Source organism: Phyllostomus hastatus, unplaced genomic scaffold, assembly GCF_019186645.2.
Source record: "Phyllostomus hastatus isolate PE091 unplaced genomic scaffold, TTU_PhHast_1.1 phas_scaffold_1066, whole genome shotgun sequence".
Taxonomy (NCBI): Eukaryota; Metazoa; Chordata; class Mammalia; order Chiroptera; family Phyllostomidae; genus Phyllostomus; species Phyllostomus hastatus.
Genome location: NW_025334004.1, coordinates 3,009,467 through 3,037,140, shown reverse-complemented (window position 1 = coordinate 3,037,140; position 27,674 = coordinate 3,009,467). Strand labels below are relative to the sequence as shown.

The following is a 27,674-nucleotide window of genomic DNA, read 5'->3' as shown; positions in this document are numbered from 1 at the left end:
TTGGAAATCTTTCCAAAATATATACTTAACCAGTACTTGTAAGATGTTTTAACTCTTTATTCATAGCTTACAACAAATACTGTGAGTTACTGATTACAATTCTGAAACATTAGTGCAAATGCAAGCAGTGTGAGGCATAGGATTTGGCTGGAAACAACCCTAGGAATTACCTTATGGAAGTGGAACATAATTGCCTCTTTAAAAAAAAAAAAATTAAGGAAACACTCTGTGTACAAGTGCCTTCTTTTTTTAAAAATAATTTTCTTACTTTTTATTTATTTATTTTTTATTATTTATTTATTTTTAGAGAGGCAAGGGAGGGAGATAGAGATAGAGAGAGAGAGAGAAACATCAATGTGCGGTTGCTGGGGGTCATGGCCTGCAACCCAGGCATGTACCCTGGCTGGGAATCGAACCTGTGACACCTTGGTTCACAGCCTGTGCTCAATCCACTGAGCTACGCCAGCCAGGGCCATAATTGCCTCTTTATCAACTATTGAATGAGAAAGACAGGAGTCTTCCCTTCCTCAAGAAGTTATCCCACTTTCAGAAAACATTTTTTATAGGAGGTATCAGTTGTACTTTTACTTCTACCAAACATTCAAAACCTGAAATATTAATTGGGCATTACTAACACAACAACACATCTTATGGTAGGCAAGCTGGCACCCACCACTCTGCCATCTAATTTGCATTCTGTGTGCTGAGGAAATGTTAAGACTCTGTACCACATTATTCTGGGGAAAGTCTCTGCAGTCTACAAATCCTTCACCAAAACATGAAAACTGGATCCTCTTTCCTTGAAACAAGGGGGAGGGGGAGAGGAAGAGGGAAGAAGGGGAAGAGAGAAAATAGAGGTGGCAGGGGGCTGGGGCAGACAGAGTAGAGGCAGGAGGGAGAAGAGGAGGAAGAGAAGAAGAAACTGTACTCCTATATAAATGTCAGAACACAATCTTCTTCAGCTTCCTAATGTTTCTCTATAATTAAAATTAAGGACATAAGCAAAACAACTTTAAAAATAGTCCTAATAAAATTAATCAAACATAAACTAAAAATTGGTAAAATGTATGTGTCTCCTATAACAGTAGTTCACTATTACAAAAATGCAAACTTAAAGACTCAACCTAAAAGGAAATACTGTCAAGAGAATACATCTATTAGCAGATGTTTCAAGAATAAAACTACTTGGGATAATCAATTATATTAATTATAAGACTCTTCTCTGGAATAACTCCACAGCTGTATCACAGCTTATGCTCAGCTAAGTTTTCTTACAATGAAATTAGTTAGTCTTTAAAGTTTAAAAATATAGTATTTCATTAGTATTCCAACTAGTAGGTAAACATGTAATATATTTAAATGTTTTTAATTATTAATTACTTAAATAAGGGATTAAATGCCCTAGCATCTATAAAGAAGAATATAAATTGAGAAGCCTTTCAAAACTGGCCAATTTCATCAGCATTACATTGACCTCTCAGGAGAGCTTGAGCCTGTACAGAGATTAATTTTGAAGTCTCAAAATTCTTTTGCAGTTCCAGGATTTGTGGGCTTAATAGTGTAGAAAGAGGATCAGCAGTGTGCCAGGGAACTCAAATTTCACTCTAAATGCTATCATTAACTGGATAATCTTAAAGCACTTCATCTTCCTAGGCCTCAAGTTTTATCATCTATACAATAAGAAACATTCCTGCAAAAGAAAAACAAACAAACAAAAAACCCAAAACAAAAAAGCCCTATGACTTTTATCCACTGTATTAGTTTTCTAATGCTGTTTCAACCTAAAATGCAAATGGCACTGTTCAGAAAAATATAGCTTTGACAACAATGTCTACTTATACATTTCACTTTAGCTTTTATAGTATACACAGGGATAAAGGTAAAAGCACATTAAGATATTCCTTTAGAGCACATGAATAATTCATTTAAAAAATGGTCTAGGTATATTAATTAACAATGAGCTAAGCACAGCAGATCTCAATGATCTGATTACAAGATGCTAAGAGTGATCAATTTTGGTAAATTACTCAACTCTGAATCCTAATATCACGTAACAGCTAAACATAACAATTTTACTGCATATATCCTTAACAGTGTATACAAACCTCATTTTCTAAGTCCAGCACCTTATACTCTGGGGAGAGTACAACCTATAAGAATATGCTGTGCCTAAAGCAGCTTTGCTGCTGATGCAGGTACTATTACCTTCTTCCACATAACACTAAAAACTTTACATTTTCTTTCCATAAATATTTCTCTGCTATCTTTTCACTCTTGCCCCTAATGTCATAACACTGTCCCATAGGGCTTGCCATATCAAGTCTCTCCTCACCTCCATGGAGTAACAGAATTGCCAATATTACCAGATTGGGATGACTAAAGTATCTATCTTCCAACTGAGAAATTAAAATATGTCCTCACTTTTTGATTATGGAGACTTGCTTTTCCTGTGGAATATCCCACATGCTTTTTCTGTGGTTATTTCTCAGTATTAGAAGCATGCAGTCATCTATCATGAAGCACCTCCATCAGAAAGTGTGTATACGCATATGTGTGTTGTGGTGGGGGGTGGGTGGGAACGGTGTAACAGGAAGGAGAGGAATAAAGATTGAAAGTATGAGAGCACAGCTCAGTTAGAAAAGGCCAGACCATTACAAAATTTTTATTTGCTCTCAATTCAAAATCCTTCAGCATCCTCTACCAGGCTGTTGGCTACAATGCCAAACAAACAAAAAAGTCACATACCTCAATGTGGTGAAGGCAAATACCTCAGAAATAGTAACAAATATTTGTAGCTTGCAATAGAAAACTAAAACTGTTGCAGTCTCTGTGTTAAACAATTTTCATCCATTTCAAAACAAAAGACATTTTTCCCCCTAAAACTATTAAGCAGGTCATGAAAGGACTGGAAATATCACTTTCCTTCACCATATGACTTCTCAGCTTAGCCAGCTACTAATTTTCATCAAATAAATTCATGGTGACACAATCAAAGAACAATTCTTTAGAGTCCTTTTTGGAAACTTCAAGGGACATAAACAGTTTCAAAATGGTGAAGTTTCTTTGCCAAAAACAAAAACAGAAACAAAAAAATACTTTCTCCTGAAGAAATCTCAGTATCCTTCAGACAGATAGTACACCTTAATGCCTGGCAAAACATCTGGTTTTGCTGCTTTGGTAGAGGAGTTCTGCATGTCACTGTGACTCACCACTTTGTTCATCACTATGTACGGCGGTGAAAGACTCCACAATCAATTCTAAGAGAAATCTTATCTGTTGCTGTCAAAGTATTCCACTGCCTCAAGAGTGCCAAGCCTTGAATCATAGCCTAGCCTATGCAAGAGGATTTGTCATGAAAAATCTACTGTTGTGAAAGTTGCCAAAGTCATAAAAGCCAAGACTTTCAATCAAGGGCTTCTCAAGAGGTTTGTCAAGAAGTGGAAGTATGAAATTCTCTGCTACCCATAACACTGGCTTTCAGAAGACAAATCTACAGCCAGAATTTTAACTGCCATTAACTGGGTAAAATACAGTATAAACTCATTTACAGTTCCAACACAGCATTATGTTGGGGTCTGCCAAAAATGATCTTATTAACTAGAAGACAAAGACAATGATTCAACATGAATTTATCTGAAGAATCTTAGAAAATTCTTTTTCTTCTTCTTTTTTATTTTTACTTTTTAGATTTTATTTATTTATTCTTAGAGAGTGGAGAAGGGAGGGAGAAAAGAGAAACATCGATTGGTTGACTCTTGCACATGCCCCAACCTACCTGGGATGGGGCCCACAACCCGGGCATGTATCCTGACCAAAAAATGAACCAGGGACCTTTCCCTTTAAGGGACAATGCCCAACCAACTACCTGACACAATACTACTTTCTCATCTGACAAGAGAACCTATGGACTCCACTTGCTCTCTCATTCTTTCACGATATAGGATTTTCAGTACTCATTTTGACCAAAAACAAAGTCAAAACTGATTGGATATCAAATATGACTGAAAGACTGCCAAGTCAAAGACAATGGAATAGTTTGAATGTGTTATTTAAAAGCTATGTAATAGAAGCCCTTTCATTAAAATTTACTATTGAGCAGAACTAAAGCTTAATTTTGGTTCATTTGCTCCTCTTAGATTTAGTCATTCTCAAGGAGTGGCCACAGACTTTTGCACAACAAAAAGAGACATAATTGTTATGAAGATTTCTTTTACATTCTTTCTTTAAAAATAGTGTTCAGTGCAATTAAAAACTGCTAGGAACAATTTTATGTTCATGTATATCATGCACACTTTTGGAGAGACTATTTATAGCTTTCACCATATTTTTAAAAGGTATATAACATACATAAATAGTTTAAGAGCCCCTAGCTTAAATCTAGTGCTCTGGTTCTGCATAACACAACTCTTCTATTTTTTATATTAAATTCTTTTTACCTGATTTCCTTTTAACTACCAAAATGTTTGCTGCTCATAAACCCTGTTTTAAATTTCTACCACTGCTTCTGTAACTGTCAATTTTAATTTGATCTATTTCTATATGGTTTTCTTCCAATTAAGTCTCTTTTCCTGTGTCCTGCATTTATTTACTTCAGTAAAAACAATTTACCTTCTATAGTTTTAATCAGCAGAAGCAATAGTTTCCCTCTCAGGGGTGTCTAAACTTTTGGTGTCTCTGCACCACGATGGAAGAAGAGTTGTCTTGGGGCACATTTCAAATACTCTGCGACACATACTCATCAAAAAAAAATCTCAATGTTTTAAGTAAATTTATGATTTTGTGTTGGGCCACATTCACAGCCATCCTGGGCCACAGGCTGGACACGCCTGCTAGATGAAAGGATGAACAGAGGTAAACATCTTAGGTTGTCTGCTCTGGAATTCATTCCAGTGGTATCAACCCAAGGATACACTTTATTCTTCTGAATAAGAGAAGAACTTCTGACTATTCTTAACTACTTACATTAATATGTATTTAAAGAATAATTTTACATATTTTAAGAGTAAAGATCATACTTTACTAGGTAATGATGGCATTCAAGCTATTATCCAAACATTTTATTCCCAACCAAGCTTGAGAAATATCAAGCTTACTTTTGATCATGCTGCTGCTGTTTAAAAGGCTTTTTAAGTATTCTGAAACTGAATATGCACTAGAGTTAATGGGTAAGATTTGCTAGCATGACACAAAAATGCTAGCATACACAGGAAAATTAAGTGTCATTTGCTCATATAAAAGTTAGAGTAGGCCCTGGCTGGGTGGCTCAGTCGGTTAGTGTCCCATGCACCAAAAGGTTGCAGGTTTGATCCTCAGTCAAGGTATGAATGGGAGGCAACCAGTTGGTGTTTCTCTGTCTTTCTCTGTCTCTCCCTGTCTCTGGTCTCTATCTCAAATTAATGGACATATCCTTGGGTAAGGATTAAAAAAACTTAAGGTAGTAACTGATTTAAATGTTCAGGAGAAAAACATGAGGTTACCAACTTTCCTTTTAAAAATCTATTTTCAAATAAATTCTTAGATCTAAGAAAAGGAAAGAAAAACATCAAAGTAACTTACCTTTTTGTCTCTGGTCCTTACTTCCCCATAGAAATCTAGGGCCTCTTGTGCCTTTAAAAATTTGCCCCGATGTAACAAATATGCACAAATCATTACACCAGTTCGTCCCTTTCCAGCTTTACAGTGAATTGCTGCAACATGATTGTCATCTTCACTTAGCCATTGGTCAAGATCTTCACAAAAGGGTTTGATAAGTTCTAGCTGTGGTGGGTTATGGTCTTCAAAAGGATACTGTGCAACTGTGATAAAAAGAAAGATAACTTCAGACTGAGAGAAAAATCTCTTCTGAATTGTTTATTAAAAGTAAGTTAACTTTAGAAATGCTGCATATAAGATCAACAGATGTTTAAAATAAAAACTTAAATCCAAAGAAAAATAATTTGTCTGATAATTTTCTAATTTTTGAATAGAAATAGTCTCTTGTTAACTATTAAACTTATCCACTATAGACAGGGAGGCCAAGTATTATTTTCCCCACTTGATGAAGAATGAAATTTTGCTATGAAAAGGTAGCACAGGTCACAACGTATCAGAGGTGGAAGTGAACTCAAAGTGAAATGTCACGTAAGCATCTTGTCCGGACTGTGAATACATTTTCTAATAAAAAGAGTAGTAATACTTGTAATATTGCATCACCACAAAACATATTCAAAAGAAAAACTATTAATAAATCAATAATAGAAAGGACTGCATAAAGGACTGCACTTTAAATTTCATATAATAAAAATATTAAGTGTTACTTCTTGCAAATGTTAGTGTTGTATACACTGACTTCAAAATCATTTACAAAAGAAAATGAAAAAAGTACTTATAAAAATTATACAGTTGTAGTAAATTTTATAAAATAGTTTCAGGTCTTTTCACACGGCTTATTAAGAACCCAAAACTTCTCTGTACCCTACAGTCAGAGTAAAGTTTTTAAAAATTTGTCTACAAACTTAAAAAAAAATGGGATTTTAAATATATCACTATTAAATTTCATCTTATTTTGTAATCTGCCTTAACTCCACTCTATTAAGACCCTTAAAAATTCTGACATCTAATGTTACCTCATTATCCTGTATCATCTAAATATGTAAAATGTATGTCTTGTATCTTCAACCAAGGCATAGTGTGGCACAGGATAAAATCAATTAAGTCCTTTGCTGTGATAGGATAACTCTTCTGGTAGACAATGACTACCATTACAAGGAGTTATCGGGAGAGCTTTCACTTAGTCATCTGCCTAACTGCTATCATTCTATCTTCATTTCCCCCATGGCACACAAAAACATCTAGGAAAACCTGTTAAACATCAATTTAAAGGCAGATAAACCTCGACCAGAACAAGCTATGCCTACTAAGCAGTAGCCTAAATTCACCAAAAGAGAAACATTCTTAGTGATTATACCAACTCTCACCATTAGTGCTTTTGAATCCTCAAACCAACTGTTTGAAAGTCCATTCTAGGTTTTCAGGAGGCATCAATGGCAAATACATCAATTTGTAGCTCATGGTACTCACTTTCTTTTAACAGCATCTGCCAAACTTCTCAACTCTCCAGTTCTCTCATGGCTCAAGGGGGTCCACAAATACAAGTGAAAGTTTTTGTGGGCTTTGAGATAGAACTGATCTTACCTGAAGAACAACATTGAAAGCAGTTCCCTGCTCTCACCTATCACGCTCCCCTTACCCATATTTGTTAATATCCTTTTCCACCTTTTAGGTCACGCTCCTTGATAGAGTTAAGTTGTTCTGCTTTCACTGTATAACATCTTACTATGACACCAAACGCCTCACAAAGCAGATATAACCTCCTCCTTATTTTATTATTAGTCTAGAAATTTCTAATTTATAGTCCATTCTGCAATTTAGTTTTCTAATATTTCTTGCACATTTATATGGTACTTGTTTCCTAAAACACATTAACAAAATTATAATTTTCAAAGACCACCTTTAAGGCAAGTACTTATCTCACTTACTAATAGAGATTACTTACTATTGCTATGACAGTAAGACTTGGTCTATTGGTTTTAAGTTATTTAGCATAATAAAGTGCATTTACACCTACCTCTGCAGTTAAATTTGGCGGTATCATAATGTCTTTCAGCACATCTAAAAGAGAAGTTTAAATGTGATATAAAGTTATCTTTTACAATTAAGAAAAAAAGTAGAACAAACACTTTCTGAACCTTTATAAGGTGTACCCGGCATTATGCTAAGTATTTTTTTAAAAAGATTTATTTATTTTTAGATAGGGGAAGGGAGGGAGAAAAAGGGAGAGAAACATCAGTGTGTGGTTGCCTCTCGTATGCCTCCCACTAAGGACTTGGCTCACAACCCAGGCATGTGTCCTAGACTGGGAATTGAACCAGCAACCCCTTGATTCACAGGCTGGCACTCAATCCAATGAGCCACACCAGCCAGGATATGATAAGTATTTTATATTAACTATTTCTTTTAATCCTGAAGTAGGTTCTGTTATTATCCCCATTTTACAATTAAGGAAACCAAGACTAAAATGTGAAGTATATGCAATTAGAGCTTATACATTTGCTTACAAAACTTGTGAAGTCATCAATAAACAACAATGTAAATTCAGCTGCATTTATACCTTCAAATTTCCTATGAAAATTTTGCATGCTAATGGAGTTTTTAAAATAACTAGTTTTCATAACGTCTTTACTTCAGTTGAGCACATACAGTTTTCTCAAACTATTTTTAAAAATGTATGTTAAATAGTGAAACTGTTAAGTACAAAGGAAAAGTAAAGAAACTAATGATGCTAATCTACTCAGACACAACACTTACTAAACTTTTTTTAAACCAGAACTTTCCCTCTTTAGATAAGTCATCATCTTTTTCAATACCCTCTGAAGTTACAAATTTTAATTGAAGTCTTCAAGTAATAAGTAAAATAAATACAAAATAGTAAAATGCTGACTTAGCACTACCTTGGAGCATGCTAAAATTCATCTTTTCAATAGTAGTGACACATTTGTTATCACGCACTGGCTTACTCATGATTAATAAGACATATTTATAAACATCAATAGGCTCAGAAAGGGATTCCATATATTAGTTTTTGGTCAGGAGCATCCTGGTAACTCCAACTACTAACCAAATCAGATTTTTAAAAAATTATTTAAAATAAAAACTTAGCATTTTAAAACAAATAAAGATCCATAAATCCTTAATCCACAATTCCAAAGTCTCCAAAGTTTGAAATACCTAACTTTTTAAAAATTTTATGGCAAACTCAAATGCTGCAGAACCTGATATTAATTTATGAGGCTGTATGTAGTCCTTAGTGAAGAGGCAAACATTTCATTCTAGGTACCATTTCAAATCCCACTGAGGGTGTTATAAGAAACTGTATGTTTCCAAGTTTGTTCTCTTTCTGGAAACTGAAAAAAATTTTGAATGCTGAAACACAACTGGCCCTAAGAGTTTCAAATAAGCAATTGTAGACCTATATTTTACATTTAGAAATCCTTCAAGTATCTGTATAGTTCCTCTACTTTAAACAGTTTTAAACCTAAATCCATATGAAGGTGGAACTGATTAGAAAAAAACTACAATTCACAAATTTGTATCAGACCTGAAATAAACTGTCATAGTACTGCTCAAAACAAAGCTTTTCCATTTTAGCATATTATAATTTATTATGTTGAGTTTTGCTAAAAAGAAAATTTATTCAGTAATGGCATGTGCACACATATGCATCCTTATTAAATAATTTCATACTCACGAACATTAAAAAACATGACAGGTGGAAAGAAGAGGACTGACCATGAAAACAGCCACATGGTCAACAGTGAAAAATCATAGGGCTCAGGAGGTAAGGTGGGAGGTATAAGCTAGAAAACAACTCTAAGAAGCTGGTCTTGTGATAGCACAACAAAAAATAAACATTTTGAGTTTCATGCAGATTCAGTTCTCTAAAATTCCCATGCTTTCTCAAGAGCTCAAAATGTTTGCTTGACAAACAGTGCATAAGACTAACTTCATAAACTGACTCTCAAATATTACTATTAAGAGGAAGCAATGAAGGGAAAGTGGAAATACTGAGTTACTAAACGTCTACTAAATGCACGCAACTTACAAAGGAGTTTCCATGTTTTTTGGTTCATCCTCACAACCATATGATAACAGTTAATAGTTATCTCCATTTTATACATGAAAAAGCTAAGATTTAGAAGCATACTAAAAAACTTGCCTCAAACCACACTATGTAAATGGAAGAGGCAGGACTCAAGTTCAGTACCTCTGATTATAAAAATCAGAGTTTTTCCAGTTCTGCTCCATACTGCTACTTATAATAAAAAAAATTGAAAATAGGTTTTAAAAAAGAGCAGTAACAAAATTTTGTCAAAGACAGTCTTCCAACAAGAGCAGTATTTAGAACAAAAAAACAATTAACAGTGATAATGAAAACACTATGAAAATCTCTATAGGTATGGATAGGGAGTTTGTGAGAACGCATACCAGGACTGGGAGTGATGAAAGTGAACTGCGGATAGATTGGTAGGGGAAGAATAAAGACTTTCTTCTTAATTAAAACCTTCCGTTATAACTTCATGCACACACACAAAAAAACTTAAAGTTTCTTGTAAAATTTTTTAATGTTATTAAGTCTCTCAACAAACTTAAACTGAAGTTACAAAAATAAAGCAATAAAGCAAATAGGACTTGACTGTTAGAATTAATCATTTGTACTTCTTTAGAATGAAAATTCAAAAGGTATTTTCTTATCATCACCTCATATTGACTTACTTACATGACACAAGAAAAATAAAGGGGCTTTGAAGAAGAGAGTTTTTACGAAGTAGTAGACAAAAAGTAAAAAAAAGGGATAAGATTAATTAATAGGAAAAGCTTCCATGAAGTGAGATTTGCCATGGAATCAGCTAGGCATGTACATCTCCTCTTTACTCTCTTTTTTAAAGATCTTATTTACTGTATTTTTAGGACTATAAGATGTATCATATCATAAGATGCACCTAGGTTTTAGAGGAGGAAAATAGGAAAAAAAAATTTTTTGAAGCAAAAAATGTGGTAAAATATTTAATAACCTGTGACCCTGCCCCACTGCCACACACACAGTGAGCCAGGTAAGCCACATTCGGACTATAAGATACACCCCCTCTTTTGTCCCAAATTTGGGGTGTGCGTCTTATAGTCCGAAAAATTTACATTATTTTTTTTAGGGAGAGAGAAAGAAAGAAAAAAAAAAACCACTGATGTATTGATGTGTATGAGACATACATAGATCAGCTACTTCTCAAACACTCCCTCAGCTGGGGATCTGGCCTGCAATCCCAGGATGTGCCCAGACTGGGAATTGAACTAGTGACCTTTTGGTCCACAGGCTGGTAGTCAATCCACTGAGCCACAAGTTAGGGCACCTTCTTTACTCCTTTTAATGAGGCTAACCCTATCTTACAGAAGAAAATTGATAAACATTAATAAAAGCTAAATGTTTACAACAAAATAGAATATACTGGGATGTTCATTTCATTCATTTCGTTTTTTCCGTAAGATGGCTCTAGTAGCATTTATAGTTGTCTTTAACTTCATTCAAAGCAATTTTGTAAGACTGTATGACAACAGTTGTCCTATCAGCATGCATTTAAAAAATCTTATCAAAATTGGTGAATTTTTGTGTGCCCATTTTAATACTGAAGATGGAAGTAAATAAGTAACATTTTTGGCATCTTATGCTTTATTATTTCAAGAAAGTAAAAATGCAACTGAAATGCAAAAATAATTTGTGCAGTGTATGAAGAAGGTGCTGTGACTGACTGAATGTGTTAAAAGTGGTTTGCAGCCCTTGCTGGTGTGGCTCAGTGGATTAAGCACCAGCCTGCAGACTAAAAAGTTGCTGGTTCAGTTCTTGGTCAGGATACATGCCTGGGTTGTGGGCCAGGTACCCAGTTGGGGGATGTTTCTCTCTCCTTCTCCCTCTCAAAAAATGAGTACATAAAAGCTTTAAAAAAGCTTTATTTTATAAAAAATTTTTTATATTTTTAATATTTTATATTTATTTTATAAAAAAATAAAAGTGGCTTGCAAAGTTTCATGCTGGAGATTTCTCGCTGGACAATACTCCATGTTCAGGAAGACCAGTTGAAGTTGATAGCAATCAAATCAAGACATTGAGAACAATCAATGTTCTACCATGCAGGAAACAGCCGACATACTCAAAATACCCAAATCAATAAAGTTATTGTTGAAAATAAAAAATGTGTCTTTTATTTTACGGACAAAACTAAACAGCCTTTTTGGCCAACCTAATATAATAAAACATAGTATCCAGTGAACATTTAGGTTCCTCAAAGGCAAGAACTATATTATGCTTTTATTCCCTATCTCCCCTACTGCTCCCCTTACTCCCACCAGAGTACAGGTAATACAGAGGAACATACAAAAATAAAATACAAACACTTGTACAAAAAAGCTACTTTACTAAATATTAGTACACCCAAATTTGTTAATGACAGGTTAATTTTGTCTTTTCTTAGAATAACCTAATGAATGACTAACAGAGATATAAAGTCTGTTTATATATTAAGAACTCAATTCTACAGTAAGAACTCTTTCATCCATATGTCATTAAGTGCCATAAAGTTCAATATACTAGTAAATACAGATATGTCTAGTACAAATATTTTAATATTTCTATTTATGTTTGCAAAGATATATATCACATATAATTAATACCCTAAATATAAAAGAAATTAATTAGAAACATCTGCTACTTGCCAGACTCACTTACCCAGAGCCAGAAATATAAACGGGTAAAAAGAAAGTAAAAAAGATTGAACAGTGACATCAAGAAATCAAAACATGCTACAACTAGTGGTTCTACAAACTTCTCAAGTAAGTAAAATCTGGGAAGGTTAAAAAACAAACAAACAAACAAACAAAAATCCCAGGAAGGAAATATGGCATAAACAATGGATGGTCTGCTACCGTATGTACCTGTGTGACCTTGTTCAACTCACTTAACTTCTCTAGGCCTCAGATTCCCCATCTGTAAAATGAGAAGGTTGGACTAAATGATCTCTTTCAGGCACTTTCCAGTTCTGAAAGTCTATGATTCCATTAAATGGAGTGGAGAAAGGGAGTTAAAATAAAAGCACCAAAAGCTATTCTCAACTAATAACAAGACATTTCATTAATTTGGGAGTCCACAGTTTGGAAATACAAAAACAAACAGGCAGTCACGTTCCCAGGCTAGATCCCAATGCCAACTTTAATCATAATAATGTTAAGTGACCCATGATACTGACAGTACAAGCCTAGGTCCTAAATTCTGGAAGCAGGAAGCCACTGCATACAGGAATGAAAAGAATTTCCTTCCCTATCTTTGAATATAATGCTAAACTTGAATAAAATTTTGAAAAAGGCATAATCTTTCTTTAGTATCTCTCTACCTTCCTTCTGGGACTCTAAATGCACAATCCTGAGAATCTAAACCTAAAGTGACTTATTTAATGGACTCCAGTTTTTGACAGTTCTTGTCTTGTTTTTTCTTTCTTTTTTTCACTTAACTTCTAGACCCAGTTGTTCAAAAAGTGCAAAGCTTCGTGGTTTTTATTTTCCTCCACAGAAACTCTCTGGCATCTGAAACAAGGCTCTGTAGAAGTTAATTAGGAAAAGAGGGTAACACCCACACAGACCATTTGTAAGCTGGGACCCACCTAAACTTGTTTCTATAGTGCCTTTTACTTTCTTTTATCTTGTCATCTATTTCTACCACAGCCAACTCCCCACTACACACACCATAATCTGACCATAATGAATTGTCTGTCACAGTATGCCAACGAGTTTCTTACACGCCATTCTCTCTGCCTGCAGTACCACTTCCCCTCCTACTAGGCCTGTGGGTCAATCTCTACTGATTCTTTTCATCCCCGCTCAAACATCTTTTTCTTTTAGTTCTCTTTCATACAAGAGTTATCTCTCCTATAATACTTTATTTACCTTTCGCATTATATTATAAATTACCTAAAGACCACAACTACATCTTACCTCTAGACGGACAACATATCTTATGATGTCTATATGTCTATTTTATGATGCCATTTCATAATGGCAGTCCACAATGTTTGCTTTTCTGTAAATCTGAAGAAATTAGTTGAAAACTCACTAAAAGAAACAATATGGGAGTCTATTTCACTCTCAGGTCTTATCAGAAAAGAAAGATCACTAAATTAAAGATAAGAAAGCAGTATCTCACAAGCCAATAAGACACAGAAGGTACTTCTTGCTGAAGATATAAATGCCCATTGAATGTAGAAAAGAATCTTGTTTACATTTGACAAATAAACTACAAAAACTAACAGTGAATTAGTATAAATAAATTTAGATTAAAAAATTTCCTGCTGCATTATGTATATATACACACACACACATCACATAAGGAAAATAAAATCTAGGGATAAAAATCATACATTTTATTTTTACATACCCTTGTTTAAAAATAAAAAAGGTTCACTATTTTGGGAAAGAAAAATAGTCTTCCAGAGCAGAAATGGTTAAATATCTACTTTTGTTTCTTTCTTCTTCTTTTTTTAAATATTAATGACATTTCTTTTTTTTCCCAGGTGAATTTTATTTTATTTTATTTATTTTTATTATGTTTTTTTCCATTACCATTTAGTCCCCCTTTTACTCCATGCCCACTTTTGTTTCTTCTTTTTCACATCTCAGTTACAAAATCAAGAGGGAAAAAAAAGGTTAAAGATAAGGTCAGCTAGCCATACCAATTGGGCAATCCTTCCAACTCTGCCCCAAGAAAACAACAATTTTAGTTAACTTAAATGTTATATGCAGTTAGAGAATACCCCAAGAGCTGCATCAACCAAGTGACCTAGAGACACAGAATAAGCAAAATTATATTCACTGTGGAGCATACCTCCATGGAAGATGTCACTAATGCTTTAACAGAAGCTCCGCTATATTTTACACTTCAAGTTACCACATGGTTATGCACTCAAAGATGGGCTAGATGCCCAGTCATTTAAAGCAGATCAAGTAACATAAATCTGTGCCAACATTGTTTTACCTCATCACTACACTTTCTAAATGACCTAACAATGCTCTCAAACAGACTTCTTGAACTAAGTGTTTTAGGAATACAGTTCTATTCAAATACATCTTTAACTTGACCTTATTCTAACAAGGAAATAACTTTTACTTAACAGTTATTTTAGAAGTATTTGGAAGCATACAAATAAGAAAATATACTTACAGATTGTATATCTTGTAATGGTTTTTATGCTTTGAATCCAAAAACCTTAAAACAAAACAAACAAAATGCCACCATTAACAAAAATGAGTTAACATTTGAACTTACATTACTATTAGAAAAACCAAGACAGACTCTATTTTTTCTATTTTCCTAGTCTCAAATACCATTATAAAAAATAAATAAACAAACTCCAATAAATATTCCTCCCATGGGTTAAAATTAGTAACCAGGTCATTCTTAAATAATTATTACATTACACAGATCTATACAATCTGAAGTAAAGTTAGAGCTTTTCATAGGATGAATATTTTCATAATCTTCTCTCTTCAACCTAACATAGGTTGAGTATTAAGAAATAATTTCTTTAAATGGTAGCACTAACATTTAACTTACGTTACCTAGTTCATATAGATTTGGGAGAAATAGTCACATGCAATCAAATAATCTTAAAAATAACCCTAAAAGCCATCATTTTCTTTCTAACTAAGAACTTTTGATATCTGAAAGATGTAAGTAGTAACTATTAACTCTGTACAAAGTTTATTAAGAATTTTCACATATATATTCTCATTTCATGTTCACAGGCAAAACAGAGCTTATTCACATTTTACAGATGAGGAAAGTAGGTATCAAAGAAACTGTAGGACTCACGCAAGGTCATACAGCTAATAAGTCAAAAAAATCGAGACCAAAGATCCCCCTCCCTCTAAACAATTACTTAAGAAACTAACAACAATTACACCCAACACAAGAACTTACTATATGCCAGGCACTAAGTAAATTAAGTACTTTATGTATATAAATTTGTTTAACCCTATAAGGAATTAGAAAAGTATAAGGCTAGGGAACTATCAAAATAAACGGAATAATAAAAAAAAAAAAACAAATAGAAAACAGAAGGTAAGATTTAAAGTGCAAGAGGTTCAACACAGGAGTAAGAGTTCCAGAGAAAAGAATAGAAAACACAGAAGAAAATTCAAGAAAAATAGACAAAGCTTAAAGACACGAATTTCCTACTGAAAGACACAAAGAGTACCCAGCAAAAAATGATGAAAATATACCCAAATAAAGGCATGCATATCTCAGTGAAATTTCTGAATATTGACGAGATAAACGGACCCTAGAAGCTGCCTGAGAGGAAACAGATTTCATAAAAAGAATCTGGAATCATAATGACATCACCCTTTTTAATGTCAACACTAGCAGCTAGGAAAAAATAAGGTAAAACTTTCAGACTCTGAGGGAAAATTACTCCATACCAAGAGAAACTATAAATCAAATGTGAATATATTAAAAAGGCATTTTTAAATAAGCAAAGTCTCAAATAATTCTGCTTTCCATATATTCTATCTCAGGGAGTAACTAGAGGATGCATTCCACCAAAATGGGTAGGAAACCATAAAAGATGATGTTCCAGGACCTGAAGAGTCAAACTCATGAGAAGAAAAAAGAATGACAGTGAAGGAATATCCCAAGCACACAGCATTACAACAAGCCTCAAGAACAACTAATTTGGATTAGGTAGGACAGACCAGAAGACTTTTAGAAAAAATAAAAGCCATATAATATCAAATGTGCTCAAACACGCTATGAGATTTATACAACTGGCAGGGGTTGCAAATTTAGAGTGAATTAAAGTTAAGAACACAGAAATTAAAAAGAGAGGGAAGGAGGAAAATTAATTTTAATTCCAGGGAAAACAAAATATGCAGGAAAAAATGGTCATAATATACTATATCATTTACCGTGGCTGGTATTTAGTCATATTCACATTAAAAAAAACAAAACTGATATAACAAAAGAATTACAATATAACTATTAGAAAGAAGGAGAATGGAGAGAAAGTCTGAAAATATGTATTGTTGTTGTAGGGGGAAAAAAGCGACCATAAACTTGGATGTGAACAATTATGCTACAGCAGTAATAAAAGCAGTACTTTTAACTTTGTCAGGAATTAAAATATTTTTCATGTCATACTAGTTGTTGCAGATATCAAAATATTTACAATCAACAATTCAAAATTAAGTCACTAGACATGCCAGTATTTTTTAATATTTTATTGTTGTTCTAATATAGATGTCCCAATTTTTCCCCCTTTGCTCTCCTCTACCCAGCCCTGCCCCCAAAGTCAATCCCTACCCTGTTGTCCATGTCCATGGGTCATTCATACATGTTCCTTAAATAGACCCTTTCCCTTCTTTCCACCCTTATCTCCCTCTCACCTCCTCTCTGGTCACTGTCAATCTATTCCTGTCAGTCACTGTTTCTATTTTGCTCGTTTGTTTTGTTCATTAGGTTCCTCTTATAGGTGTAATCATATGGTGTTTGTCTTTCACCACCTGTCTTATTTCACTTACTGTAATATTCTCCAGTCCCATCCATGCTGTAGCAAAAGGTAGGAACTCCTTCTTTCTACTGTGTAATAATGTTCCATTGTGTAAACGTACCACAATTTTTGATCTACTCATTTACTGACAGGCACTTAAGCTGTTTCCTGAACTTGGCCATTGTAAATAACACTGCTATGAACATAAGGGTGCATAAATTCTTTTGAATTGGTGTTTCAGGACTCTTAGGGTATAATCCCAGCAGTGGAATTGCTTAGTCCATTAATAATTACATCATTATATCAGAGAATTGGCTTTTAAATATTTTCATAACTACTATAATCAAAACTAATGAGTATTATTTGTAATACCATGAATTTTATTTTATGGATTTAAAGTCGCTCTAAGAAGGGGTCCATAAGCCTTACCAGATTACCAAAAAGATACCAAAGGGTAGGAAGAAACAAAGTAAAGTAGCCACCTTCTTGGTTATGGTGGTGATTGCTAATAAACCCTGTAGAGCTATTTGGTTTTAATACTTCATGTGTACAACTCTTTTTTAAGGTAAATATTTCAGGTATGTGTCACTTTTTATGATTATTTTTTTAAATAATATTTCTTATTTTCAGTTATAGTTGGCATACAGTATTATATTAGTTTCAGGTGTACAACACAGCGATTTGACATTCATAACTTTCAAAATGATCACCCAAATAAATCTAGTGCACATTTGACACCATATGTAGTCACTATAATATTACTAACTTTATTCCCTATATTATACTATACGTTCCCCAATTTTTGCAACTAGCAATTTGAGTATCTTTTTTTTTTACTTACTAATTTGAAAGAGAGAGAGAGAGAGAGAGAGAGAGAGAGAGAGAGAGAGAGAGAGAGAGATTGAGATTTGTTGTTCTACTTGTTGATGCATTCATTGGTTGATTATTATATGTGCCCTGACCAGAAATGTAAGTCATGACCTTGGCATATCGGGACAACACTCTCACCAACTGAGCTATCCACCCAGGGCAATTTGCACATCTTAATCACCTCCCATTTTTCACCCATCTCCCCAAGCTCCCCTTCCATCTGGCAACCATCAAAATGTCCTCTGTACCCATGAGTTTGTTTTGTTCATTCATTTTTTTAGATTCCACATACAAGTAAAATTATATGGTATTTATCTTTCCTGTATGACTTATTTCACTTAGCATAATGCGCTCAGGGTCCCTCCATGTTGTCACAAATGGCAAGTTTTCCTTCTTCTTTATGGCCAAGTAATATTCCATTACATATATGTACCACTTTATCCATTCGTCTATCAATGAACACTTAGGTTACTTCCCTGTCTTGGCTACTATAAATAATGCTGCAGTGAACATACAAACAAATATGTCTTTTTGAATTAGTGTTTTGGGTTTCTTCAGATAAATACTCAGAAGTGGAATTGCTGGGTCCTTTATCCCTTGTTATATAGCCTTTGTTTTAAAGTCTATTTTGTCTGATGTACATACTGCTAACCAAACTTTTTTTTTGTTTCTATTTGCATTAAATATCTTCTTCCACCCTTTACTTTCAGTCTCTTTGTGTCTTTCATTCTGAAGTGGGTCTCTTGTAGAAGTAAGACCCATGTGTATGGGCCTTATTTACTTACCCATTCAGATACCCTGTCTTTTAATTAAAATGTTTACTTCATTTACATTTAAATTTAACTACCACTAGGTACATAGTTATTGCCATTTTATTATTCGTGCTTTTTTTAATCCTCACCGGATGACATACTTACTGATTTTAGAGAAAGTGGAAGGGAGTGGGAAGGAGAGAAACATCCATGCAAGAGAGAAACATTAACTGATTGCCTCTTGTTTGCACCTCGACTAGGGACCGAGTATGCAACCTAGGCATGTACCCCGTCTGGGAATTGAACCCAGAACCCTTTGGTTCAAGGATGATGCTCCAATCAACTAAGCCACACTAGCCAGGGCTACTCATATTTTTTATTTTACTTTTCTTCTTCTCAAGGAAGACCCTTTGACATGTCTCATACTAGTTTGGTGGTGATAAACTCTAGCTATTTTTTGTCTGGGAAACTCTTTATCTGTCCTTTGATTCTAAATGATAGCCTTATTAGGTAAAGTAAATCTTGGTTGTAGGTCCCTGTTTTTTTACCACTTTGAATATTTTATGGCCTGCAAGTTTCTGCTGAGAAACCAGCCTGTATACAGTTTGATGGGAGCTCCCTTGTAGGTAACTTTCTCTTGCTGCTTTTAAGATTCTGTCTTTGACCTTTGCCATTTTAATTATGCTGTGTCTTGGTGTGGGCCTCTGTGGATTCATCTTGTTTAGGATAGGACTCTCTGTACTTCCTGGGCTTGTGTGTCTATTTCCTTCACCATGTTAGGGAAGTTTTCTTTCATTATTTTTTTCAAATGGGTTTTCAATTCCTTGCTCTCTCTCTTCTCCTGGTTCCCCTGTGATGTGAAGGTTAGTACATTTGATGGTGTCCCAGAGGCCCCTTGGAACTATTGTAAATTTTAAAAACCTTTTCTTTATGCTCTTCTGATTGGGTATTTTCTGCTACCTTGTCTTCTAATTTGCTAATTTGATCCAATGCTTCATCTAATCTGTTGCTTCCCTCTAATGTATTCATTTCAATTATACTATTCATTTTTGACTGGTTCTTTATGTTTTCTACCTTCATTTTTATGTTTCCTGTCTCTGTTCAAGTTCTCACTGAGCTCATCTATTATAACCCTAATTAAGCATCCTTATAATCAGTGTTTTAAACTCTGCATCTAACAGATTGCTTGTCTCTACCTTGTCTTTTTGAAACTTCTTTGTTTCAAAAAGAAGTAAAAACAATTTATTTTTTCTTTCTTTCTTGTGTGTGATAATAGTTTTATTGTATTTTTTCCCCATTACCATTTATCCCCTGTATATCCCTTGCCCCACCTCAATCATCACACCGTTGGTTCTTTTTCTGGAATTTTGTTCTGTTCTTTCATTTGGGATGTTTCTTTATCTCCTCATTTTGGCTGTTTCCCTGTGTTTGTTTCTATGTATTAGGTTGAGTCACTACATCTCCTGGTCTTGGTAGAGTGACCCTATGCAGTAGGAATTCTATGGGGACCTAGTCATGAAATCTCCCTGGTCACCTGAGCTGAGTGCTTCAGGTGTGTCCCTTGTGTTGGTTGTGTGTGTCTTCCTGTTGTAGTTGAGCCTTGATGGCTGTTGGCACTTCAATGGGAGGGACTGACCCTCAGGCTGACTGGCTGTGACAAATGGCCATGATTACATCTGAGGAGCTGTTGTGAAGGGGCTGACCCCATGAAGCAGGATTTGCTTTAGTGGTGCTGTAGTGTCTGTCAAGTCCACCCTTTGGGTGTATCTTCTGTGTATGTGTTTGGGCGGTGCTCTGGTATGGTCTGAAGCTGGCCAATACATGCTAGTTCTGGGGCCTCTTAGAAAAGCCTTGGTTCAGGGAAACATCAGCTGTTGCCTGTGCCTGGTCTAGGGACACCTGGTATGAGCTACAACATAATCTGCAGATGGCTGCCACTTGTGCTGGGCTTGAAAGTAACTGGGAGAGACTAAGCTATGAACCAAGGCCAGCTGTCACTAGTGCAAGGTTTAAGGCTGATAAGCAAGAAAACTGGGCATGCTGAGGACAGCCACTGCTTGTTTGGGGTTTGTGAACCTTTGAGAGATTTTAGGAAAATCCCTAACAAGGGCTGAGACAGGCCATTTTTATAAAAAAGCTGCTTGAAGTGGCTTGGGTGGGTGTACAAGTTTGGTGAGATGGGGTTCCAAGGAAACGCCAGTGTGAGGCCAGGTTGTTAGCCAGGTTAATGGAGACTCAGACTTGGTGCCTACAGTGCCTATAGGCAGGATTAGAAGAAAGGCTCAACAAGGGAACTGTGTCTACCAGCACTTCTGTCTGGAAAAAAAGTTGTCCCTCCAGTCCTGGCCCAAAAGCTCAATACAAGTCAGTTCCTCTTCATATGCCTCTGGGTGCTGCCCCAGCATTGGAGTTCAGAGTGAGTAGGTCTGGAAACAGTAAATATGGGTTCTGGTCCTTTAAGAACAATGCATGGGGTGGTTCAGTGGATTGAGTGCCAGCCTGCAAACCAAAGGGATGCTGGTTTGATTCCCAGACAGGGCACATGCCTGGGTTGTGGGCCAGGTCCTCAGTACAGGGCACACAAGAGACAACCACACCTCGATGTCTCTCTCCCTCTCTCTAAAAATAAATAAATAAAATCTTTTTTAAAAAAGGAAAAATATAGAGCAATGCATGGGACTCAAACAGGCCTCCAGCTCACTCAGCAACAATCACCTCTGGTTTTCACCGACAGAAATTATGGAAACTTCTCTTCCTGGAACTGAAACCCTGGGCTGAGGAGCGCAGTGTGAGGTTATGACTCCTAATTCCTCAGAGGGGACATCCTCAGTTGAGACATCCCTCCTATTTCTTTAACCACCACACCTCTCCAGTCCACAACTCCATTCCTCCTACCAGTCCAACACGGCATCTACTGTACATCCCTAGTTATAGAACTTCTGTTCAGCTAGTCTTTAGGAGGTTCTCAATGATGGCCGTACCATTTAGTTGTAATTTTGATGTGGTCATGGGAGGCGGCGCACACAAACAGCATTTACCTACTCCTCCATCTTGACTAGAAATTACAATTCTTTGTTTTAACCTACTACTTCAACCAACCAAGGAAGCACTAATGCTAAATTATGTTAACGAGACTTACACTGAACTATAAAATACTATACTGAAAGTGGTATGTTACACATCCTTTCACTGTCTCTTTTACCCTCTTTATCTTCTACATTCCTGTACCTTTTCCAAATTGTACTTTTGGGTTTTTCTTTAAACTGAGGCAAAATTTACATACAGTAAAATACATATACCTTAAGTGTACAATTCTATGAGTTTTGTCAACCACCACCTCAATTAAGATAAAGTACACTTCCAGCACCCAAGAAAAATTCCTTCATGACCATTTGCACTCAAACTGCACTAAGCTCCCAGGCAGCTACCAATATTACCACACATTAATCTGGTCTTGAATTTCATGTAATATACTGTATTTTTTGGACTATAAGACACACTTTTCTCCCCCCCCCCCCAATTTGGGAGGAATAATGGTTGTTAATGCTGCTGTTGAGTTCTGTTTACATTTACATCAGTGAAATATTATGTTATTTATGTTATTAAATATTTTATCACATCTTTTGTTTCAAAATTGTTTTTCCTATTTTCCTCCTCTAAAACCTAGATGCATTCTTATGGTCCAAAAAATATGGGTAAGTGACAAGGAGATAGCCAACCTATCAGGTGCAGAGTTCTAAACACTGGTAATCAGGATGCTCAAAGAAATGATTGAGCTCAGTCACAAAATGAAGGAAAAAGTGAAAGCTATACAAAGTGAAATAAATAAAAATGTACAGGGAACCAACAATGAAGGGAAGGAAACAGGGACTCAAATCAACAGTTTGGACCAGGAGGAAGAAATAAACATTCAGCTACAACAGAATGAAGAAAACAAGAATTCATAATGAGGAGAGGCTCAGGAACCTCCAGGACAACTTTAAACATTCCAACATCCAAATCATAGGGGTGCCAGAAGGAGAAGAGGAAGAGCAAGAAACTAAAAACTTATTTGAACACTTAAATACTTAAATGAAGGAAAACTTCCCATATCTTGTGAAGGAACTAGACACGCAACTCCCAGATGCTCAGAGAGTCCCAAAGTTGGATCCAAGAAGACATGCACCAAGACACATAATAATTAAGTTACCCAAGTTTAAAGATAAGGAGAGAATCATAAAAGCAGCAAGAGGAAAGGAGACAGTTACCTACAAAGGAATGCCCATAAGAGTATAAGCTGTTTCTCAAAGGAAACTTTTTAGGCTAGAAGGGGCTGGATAGAAGTACTGGAAGTCATGAAAGGCAAGAACCTACATCCAAGACTACTCTATCCAGCAAAGTTATCATTTAGAATGGAAGTGCACATAAAGTGCTTCCCAGATGAGATCAAGTTCAGGAGTTCATCATCTCCAAGCCCTTATTATATGAAATGTTAATGGGACTTATCTAGGAAAAAGAAGAAAATAAAAAACTATGAACACTACAATGACAACAAATTCACAACTATCAACAACAGAACCTAAAAAAAAACAAAAAAACAAAAACAAACTAAGCAAACAACTAGAACAGGAACAAAATCACAGATATGGAGATCACATAGAGGGTTATCAGTGGGGAGGGCGAAGGGGAAAAATGGAGGAAAAGGTACAGGGAATAAGAAACATAATTGGTAGATACAACACAGACAGGGGAAAGTTAAGAACAGTATGGGAAATGGAGAAACCAAAGAAGCTGTATGTACAACCCATGGACATGAACTAAGTGTGGCAGGGGGAGACGCCAGGGGGAGATGCAGAGGCAGAGCGGGTGCAGGGCAGAGGGGGTAAAAGGGAGAAAAAAATGGGACAACTGTAGTAGCATAATCAATAAAATATACTTAAAAAATAAAATATACACACACAAAGAGGTACAGCTAAAAATTCAATAGAAAAATTAAAATGGAATACCTAAAAATACTCAATTAACTCCAAAGAGGAAAGGAAAAGAGAAATAAGAGAGAATGAGAGTGAATCAGACAAACACAAATAGAAAGATGGTAGATGTAAAGAAAACATATCAATAATTATATTAAAATATAAATGGACTAAACACTCCAATTAAGAAAGTCAGTGATTATGGAACAACTTAAAAATTGATCTTCTTAATATTTCTTTATGAAATGTACTACATACATTTACACTACTTGGTATATAAGTTGGAGCATGCTCCAGGCAAATTAATATACTGTGCAGTATTCAACTGGGAAGAAGTAAGATTAGATAAATCAAATGCTGGCTTTCTATAACACCACATTTCTGAACTCACACCAATAGAAGGAAAGGAGTATGGGTTGCAAGATAAGCTTTATACTCACTCTGAAAAGGCTTCAGAAATTCAGTTATTACTTTGGTGAAGTTACTAATGGTTGTTCAGGGTCTGATCTACCTCTCAGATCTAATCCTGTCAGCATACTAAGTGGCACTTTTTATCAGGGGCAAATTCAAATTCATGCCATATGACTGATACATATTAATATCATAATGACTGTAAAGGAAATATATTAATTTAAAAACCCAACTTCCACAAGAACTAAATTTTTCCTATCTTTATGACTAGTCCAACAGCTCATCACAAGCCTTTCATCTTTGAGAAATGAAATCAGAATGCTGCTGGTTAAAAATGTGGATTCAAATAAGAGTACTTAGTTAAATGGAGCAACTTTTAACAGACTAAGACATTATAATGTTTCCATATTCACAACAGTAATAATGCTCTTGCCAAAAATATCTGAAATTCACTGGCTAAGGCTTCCTTTCCCTTGGTCATGCTTTTCTCATGCTCAATAATAGCTAATCAATCCTTCTTTCCACTGAAAGGCTTTAGTAGACAAACTAGATATATTTCAATGGATTAAATTCAAGTGTTTCTCTAAGGCCCAAGAGTTATTCTGTTTCTTAAAAGTCAATTGATATATCTTTGTTTGGCAACAGTATACATTGATATTAAAGTTTATATAATTAGAACAATATATAATTTTCAAGTACATGAGGAACTAGTAAAAATTCATCTAATAAAAATTTATTGAGCACCTGCTATGTGACAAGCACCACTGCTAGACACAGTGGTAACAAAAATCCAAGCACTGACAACCACATCCTAATAACAAATACTCCTAGCAGCTAGAGAGAAACCCTGGAGCAAACCCCCCTCCAAGGAATCCAGTTCAGAAAACAGCCTACGAACACTGGACAGCTCCTACAAATCCAAAAATAAGTTTAAAGAAAAAAAGGAAAATTAGCATCTGAAAAGAAAAATGCAGAATAGTTACTTATTTGCTACCTTTTTCTATAGCTAACTCACTGTTTGGTAACCATATTTATTTCCTTGGCTGTATTCATGTTAAATCAGCATTTGCTCTTAGAATCCTAATATACCTATAGTTGCTACTGCTACTACAAAAACATGAAATTGAATTGCTATTTTTCTTTTCAAAACTCAAATAATCTCTGCCTTAATCCCATTAAAATAGATAAGCTCCAAACATTCTAGACCTTAACTATTTTCTCTCAGTCATCTTCAGGTTTCAAAATTAAAATTAATTATATATCCAATACAAGGAAAATAACTATCTTGCTGAAAAATGTACTTTTAACTCTTGCCTGCACAGTACTGCTTGCTTTCTCCTACACTACCCTGAGTTAAATAGAAAAGCAAAACTAAGAGTTGTATATTAACTTCTGCTCAAAGACAATGGTCCTCAGTACTAAAGAAAATCTACTCTCTTTAATGAGGCATAAAACTAGAGGGAAAAGAAATGAACAATAAAGCAAGTGACTTATAACTCACTGAAAAAATGCAGAAGGCTATTAAAAATAATATAAATAAGAAACTGCCAAACATTTCTCCAAAGAAGTTGTATCATTTTGGACTTTTACCAACAGAAATGGATGAGAGTTCCAGCTGATCCTCATTTTTGCCAATCCACCAGACCTTTAGCCATCCCAGTAAATATGAGGAGAGCATCTCATTGTGTTTTAATTTTAATTTCTTTGATGACTCATTTTGAATATATTTTCATATGCTTATCGATCATTTAAAAATCTTCTTTTGTAACACTTCTGTTCACATTTTGCCCTTTTCTTTGCAGGGATGTTCAACCTGTGGCTTGCCCTAGGATGGCTATGAATGTGAGCCAACACGAAACTGTAAATTTACTTAAAACAGTATAAGACTTTTTTTGTAATTATGTTTTGCAATATATTTAATGTGACCCAGACAACTCTTCTTCTTCCAGTGTGGCCCAGAGATGCCAAAAGGTTGGACACTTCTGCTTTATGGAATTGTTCCCACAAATCTTTAAGAGCATCTTTATAGTGGGTGAAATTCAAGTCCTTTGCCAAATGCATTGTGATTACCTTTTATTTTACTAGTGGCATCTTTCAAAGAGAGGTTCTAAATGTTGATGAAATCCAATCTGTCAATTTTTTTCTTATATGCTAAATTTTGCATGGATTGCCTAAGAAATCTTTGACTAAATCAAAGGTCATGAAGATTTCCCTCTGTGTTTTTATCTAAAAATTTTTTAGTTTTACATTTTATTTATATATATTATCTATTTTAAGTTAGTTTTTGTCTATTATGAGAAAGTACATTTAATTTTTCATACTGACATCCAGTTGTGTCAGCATAATGTGTTAAAAAGAATATCCCTTCCCCAGTAAATTTAGCTTATCACCAAAAACTGTATATGTGAGCTTTTCTAGAATCTCTATTCTGTTCCACTAATCTGTATCATATGGTCCAGCAATTCTACTCATAGGTATTTAGCCTACGGAAATAAAAATGTATGTCCACAAAAATCCTGATGTGTATGTTCATAACAGCTTTGTTCAGAACAGATCCAAACTGAAGACAGCCCAAATGTCCATCAGAAGTGAATGAATAAATTATATCATATCCATACAATGGAATACACCTCAGCAATAAAAAAAATTATTGATAAAATAGGGATGAATTACAAAAAATTGTGCAAAGAGAAAGAAGTCAGACACAAAAGAGTACACACTGTGTAACTGCATTTATATGAAATTCTAGTATAGGCAAAACTTATCTACAGTGAGAGAGAAAAAATTTAGATATTGCCTGGAACTAGAGTTAGTGCCTCATAACAAAGGGACAAGAGGAAACTTTTTACTGTAACAGAAGTTTTCTAAATCTTGATTGTGGTAATGTTTACATGGGGTGAACATACAGGATCTGGCAGAGGTAAGGCCTGCTGGAGTGTGGTTGGTAGGGTAATAATATGGGTTTAATAATTTTTTAGTTTTGGGTTTTGTTTTGTTTTTTTTTTAATTTTTTATTTTTTTAAAGATTTTATTTATTTATTTTTAGAGAGGGAGGGAGGGAGGAAGGGAGGGAGAGAAAGAGAGAGAGAGAGGGAGAGAGAAAGAGAGAGAGGAAGAGGAGAGAGAGAGGGAAGGAGGGAGAGAGAGACAGAGACAGACATCAATGTGCGGTTGCTGGGGGCTGTGGCCTGCAACCCAGTTATGTGGCCTGGCTGGGAATCGAACCTGCAACACTTTGGTTCACAGCCCATGCTCAATCCACTGAGCTACGTCAGCCAGGGCTTAATAATTTTTAGTTTTAATTTGAACATTTCACCTAAAGTGTGCTTAAGTGTGATACTGTTATGTTATAGAATTACATGCTTATGATGTTGTAATAAAACATTCTGTAATAAAAAAGGGGCGTTATGTGTACTGAACCCTCTGTATGTTAAAACTCACTGAACTGTATGTTTAAAATGCATACACTTTATTGCATATAAATTATAACTCAGTAAAAATTAAGAACAATTTGATTATAACTATCAATGTGCAAAATGCAACTGACCTCAAAAACATCTCAAATTTCT

At 35.0% G+C, this 27,674-nt stretch overlaps 1 protein-coding gene across 1 annotated transcript in view; it reads right to left on the bottom strand.

The window, feature by feature from the left end:
• Nucleotides 1-27,674, bottom strand: part of PTEN (phosphatase and tensin homolog) — an 84,052-nt gene that overhangs the window by 19,807 nt on the left and 36,571 nt on the right. The window contains exons 4-6 of the mRNA XM_045854497.1: nt 14,795-14,839; nt 7,607-7,650; nt 5,557-5,795 (exon numbers count right to left, since the gene is read on the bottom strand). Coding sequence (XP_045710453.1) covers nt 5,557-5,795; nt 7,607-7,650; nt 14,795-14,839 — 328 coding nt within the window. The remainder of the gene's footprint in view (nt 1-5,556; nt 5,796-7,606; nt 7,651-14,794; nt 14,840-27,674) is intronic.